This window comes from Gadus chalcogrammus, chromosome 1 (genome assembly GCF_026213295.1).
Source record: "Gadus chalcogrammus isolate NIFS_2021 chromosome 1, NIFS_Gcha_1.0, whole genome shotgun sequence".
Lineage (NCBI taxonomy): Eukaryota > Metazoa > Chordata > Actinopteri > Gadiformes > Gadidae > Gadus > Gadus chalcogrammus.
In genome coordinates, this window is record NC_079412.1 from 16601856 (window position 1) to 16606125 (window position 4270).

General features: G+C 53.5%; 1 protein-coding gene across 1 annotated transcript in view; it reads left to right on the plus strand.

The window, feature by feature from the left end:
- Positions 1–3831, plus strand: part of plxnd1 (plexin D1) — a 47671-nt gene extending 43840 nt beyond the window's left edge. The window contains exons 18-19 of the mRNA XM_056592870.1: positions 295–576; positions 3532–3831. Coding sequence (XP_056448845.1) covers positions 295–576; positions 3532–3816 — 567 coding nt within the window. The 3' untranslated portion in view covers positions 3817–3831. The remainder of the gene's footprint in view (positions 1–294; positions 577–3531) is intronic.
- The last annotated feature ends 439 nt before the right edge of the window (positions 3832–4270 follow it).

Consider the following 4270-nt stretch of genomic DNA (forward strand, 5'->3'; position numbering starts at 1 on the left):
CTTGTGGTGAATGGGAAAAATTATGAAGAGTAAGAGATGGAACTGCAGGCGCTATTATACAATTGGGAGAATAGTCATCTGTGGTGGGTTACAATGACAATAGGTTTAACTGGTTCACTCCACGTCTAAATAAGAGACTGATATTTTAAGTGTATTACCTGACCATGTCCTCCTTTTCTTCCTACTCCTCCTCTTATTCCTCATTGCTCTTTCTCCTCCTCCTCCATTCACCTCCTCTCCCCCCTCCCCCCTCCTCCTTTCACTCCCCCCCCCCCCCCCCCCCCCCCTCCTCAGGACTGCGCGGTGCGCTCCCCCACCATGATCACCTGCCTCTCCCCGGCGGCGGACCGATCGCACCAGACCGCGCTGCAGTTCTTCCTGAACGGCGTGCTGTACACCCGGGAGAGCCCCGCCTCCGCCTACCAGGGGGAGGAGGAGGGGGAGGAGGGGGAGGACGAGGAGGAGGCCGGCGGCCACTTCCTGATGGACTACGTGGATGACCCGCAGTTCTCCACCGCCAACAAGGAGAACCTGATCAAACACCACCCGGGGGAGCCTCTCACGCTCGTCATCAACGTGAGTCCATCACCCGACCCCCCGCCCCCCCTCCCTCCCCATCCCCATCCTTTGATCTGCGCCGACGGGAGGAAGAAAAAAAAAAAAAAAGGGAAAAGGTCAGCGGGGAGGAGGAGGAGGAGCAGGGGGATGGCGGGAGGAGACAGGTGGACACAGGCATTAGGGAGAGAGATCAGATGGGGACCTTACAGAGAGGTGGTCCGGCTGGAGGGGGTGGGGGGGGGGGTTAGCTGCCTCTCCGCTGTGACGAGGGCTGCCCTTAGCTGTGAGGAGCAGACATGGCTGAATTCCTCCCTTCATGTTCCCCCCGTGAAGCAGCCACTCATGAAACACATCAAAGGCTTGTGGCCCCGGCACCCTGTTGGCTTCTTAGGGGGAGGGGCCGACGCCGGCTTACTGGGAGGTGGTGTGTTGGCCGGTTCTGGCTGACATAAGCACCTGTCTGCCTGGACCCTACCCGCCAGAGGGGAGCTGGCTCTAGTATTCATCAATATGGGCTCAGTGGACACACAGACTGGCTAGTGGCTTCAATAAGACTTTGAACGTGGCAGGACTGCCTCCATGGGTCTTTGCGCGTGTGTGTGTGCGTGTGTGCGTGTGTGCGTGTGTGCGTGTGCGCGTGTGCGTGTGTGCGTGTGTGTGTGTGTGTGTGTGTGTGTGTGTGTGTGTGTGTGTTGTGTGTGTGTGTGTGTGTGTGTGTGTGTGTGTGTGTGTGTGTGTGTGTGTGTGTGTGTGTGTGTGTGTGTGTGTGTGTGTGTGTGTGTGTGTGTGTGTGTGTGTACCTGTGTGTGTTTGGGCGTGTTTGCATGACAGAGTGCACATGAGTGTATGAACGTGGCAGGACTGCCTCTATGGGTCTTTGCGTGTGTGTGTGTGTGTGTGTGTGTGCGTGTGTATGCGGTATGTGTGTGTGGGTGTGGCAGGTGTTATTGTGCATGCAAGTGTGTCAGGATGAGGCCCCTGCAGGAAGTGCTGGCTAAGCTTGTCTACATAGGCCACACTTGTGTTATTTCCTTTTTAATTAAGATGGTGGATTCCACTTTGCAGCGGACCTGGAGGAGTGGGGCGTTGTGGGGGCTGGAGTCTTGTTGTAGTCGAGAGAATGGCTGTTTATCTAATGGAAGCTGCTCCACTGTCAGATGCTATATTGGGAATGTGAGCTGGAATGTGGGTGGGTTTTGTTTTCCAGACGATTGCTTTCATTGCTTTTTCCAGCTTCCCACTAGTTTTAGCTTCAATGCGAGGATGTAAAGGTGTACAAACATATGTGCATGGGTGTGTGTGTGTCAGGTTTGTGTTTGTGTAAGTGGGTTTGTGTTCAAGTAGGTCGGTGTGTGTTCATGTACGTGGCTATGTGTCTGCGTGCCGGTGTTTTCGTGAGTGTGCACAGCCTTTGATTTCGAGCACGTTTATGTTAATGTGTGTCTGTATCTGTGTGTGTGTGTGTGTGTGTGTGTGTGTGTGTGTGTGTGTGTGTGTGTGTGTGTGTGTGTGTGTGTGTGTGTGTGTGTGTGTGTGTGTGTGTGTGTGTGTGTGTGTGTGTGTGTGTGTGTGTGGGGGAGTGTGTGCGTGATCATTTGGGTAAGGAAGTGTTTGTTGACAGAGTCCTAGGGAAGGCGTCCTGCTGTGAGGACTGAACACATCCCTGGGGATGTGTTCAGAGGGCGAGAACACACATGCTTTCCTCATTCACGCACTAATATTATCGACATCTGATACCAGGTACACACAGGTTAATAGGCTTAAACAGATATATATTTATATATATATATAAGAGGCACACACATACACACACACACAAATTGGTAAATATACCAAACACAGCAGGGCCTGTTATGGATTCTGCTCCTCTGTGAAACTGAGGGTTACATTTGAGCCTTATATTCTAATGTTATTACAGACATGTACTGCTAAATAGGTAGCCCTGAGAGCTAGAGGCTTGGAATCATCGGGTTTCATCCAAACCACCATTTGGCTGTGGGAAGAGAGGCACTGATGGCACCCAACACTGTGTCGAGTATAAAAAGACAGAGCCCTAGAGCTATGGTTCCCGAAGACTCCCAGTTAGAGCCCTGCAAATGTTATTTTTGGGCTGAGGCATCAGGGAAGACTGTCAGGGGGATTGTTTGTAGAAAGTTCCCTGGCCATGTTGAAGCGGCAGAGTGGGAGGAGGAGGAGGAGGAGGAGGAGAGGAGGTGGGGAGGAAGGAGAGAGGAAGGGAGAAAGAAAAGAAGGGGGAGAGGGAAGAGGAGGAGGGGGGAGAAGGAGAGGGAAGAGGAGGAGGGGGAGGAGAAGGATAGAGAGGAGGTGAGGGAGGAGGAGAGGCAGGAGGGGAAGGAGTGGGAGAAGAAGGAGGTGAGGATTGAGAGGGAGGAGAGGGAGGAGAGGGAGGAGGAGAGGGAGGAGGAGAGGCAGGCTGGGAGGGAGAGGGAGGAGTGGGAGGATTAGGAGGTGAAGAGGAGGTAGGGAGGAGGGGGAGGAGAGGGGGGAGAAGGAGGAGGAGAAGCAGGAGGTGAAGGAGAGGGATGATAGGGAGGAGGAGGAGGAGGAGGAGGAGGAGGAGGAGGAGGAGGAGGAGGAGGAGAAGACGACAAGGTGGGGAGGAGAGGGGGGCAGGGGAGATGGCTGGTGTGCTGTGTTAAGCTGAACTGGGGGCCAGGCTGTAGAAGGGTTTCGGGCGCCGGGCGCCTCAGTGTGACAGCACGGTGACAGGCGTGCCTCCTGCCGCAGCCGGTCCTGGCTGTCAGGGGCGCTGCCCCTCGCCCGCCCGCCTCTCGCCGAGGCAAAAGCCTGCGCCTTGATGCGTGTGTGCCTCTGTGTGGCTCTTTCTGCAGAACAAAAACAAGCAAGATATGTGTGTCAGCGTTATCTGTGTCTGCTCCAACCAGGCCCACCTGCACTATCGTGTTTTTATTGTGGGCTTCATTTTTGCTTCTTTCTCTCCTCTGCCCACAGAAAGCGCCGAGTGATCTGGAGCTGGCTCCCGAGGAGTATTCAGTGCTGATTGGCTCCTACACGTGTGACATCAGCTTCCACAATGACCAGCTGTTTCACTGTACAATCAACAGCTTGCTGAGCTCCAGTGAGAGAGAACTCCCTGTCACTGTGAGTAGATATGGGCATATACACGTGTGTGTACACACACACACACACACAAACACGCATACACACAAACCAACGCACACAGACACACACACAAACTCACACATGCACGTACACACACGGGCACACAAGTGTTGACACAAAATCAAAGGACACATGTTAACACGCTCACACCACACTGACGCATACACACACACGTACACACACACACACTACACAATGCCCTTGTGTTGATAATGCTACTCAATGGGCCCTGATAAACACGGCCTATGTGAATAAAGGTTCCTGGGTCTTTGAATGATGCCAGACAGTCCCAGAGCGAGTTCAAACGGAACCGGTTTCGGTGGCCGTTGTGCTGCTCTGCAGTTTGGTGGCGCGTCTCTTTATGCATTATGAATGCTTTCTGCTCCTTTGTGCCGCCGTGAGTCAGCGCTGAATGGATATTTTCGTACGGGACGTTGAACCAGGCAGCCCTTTTTACCACAACACAGATGAAGGAACCCCAGGAGAACCACTCCCAAATATCTCTCTCTTTATCTCCCTTCTCTTTTGATCTGTAATCAGACTGGTCCGGTGATCGCATAACACAGTT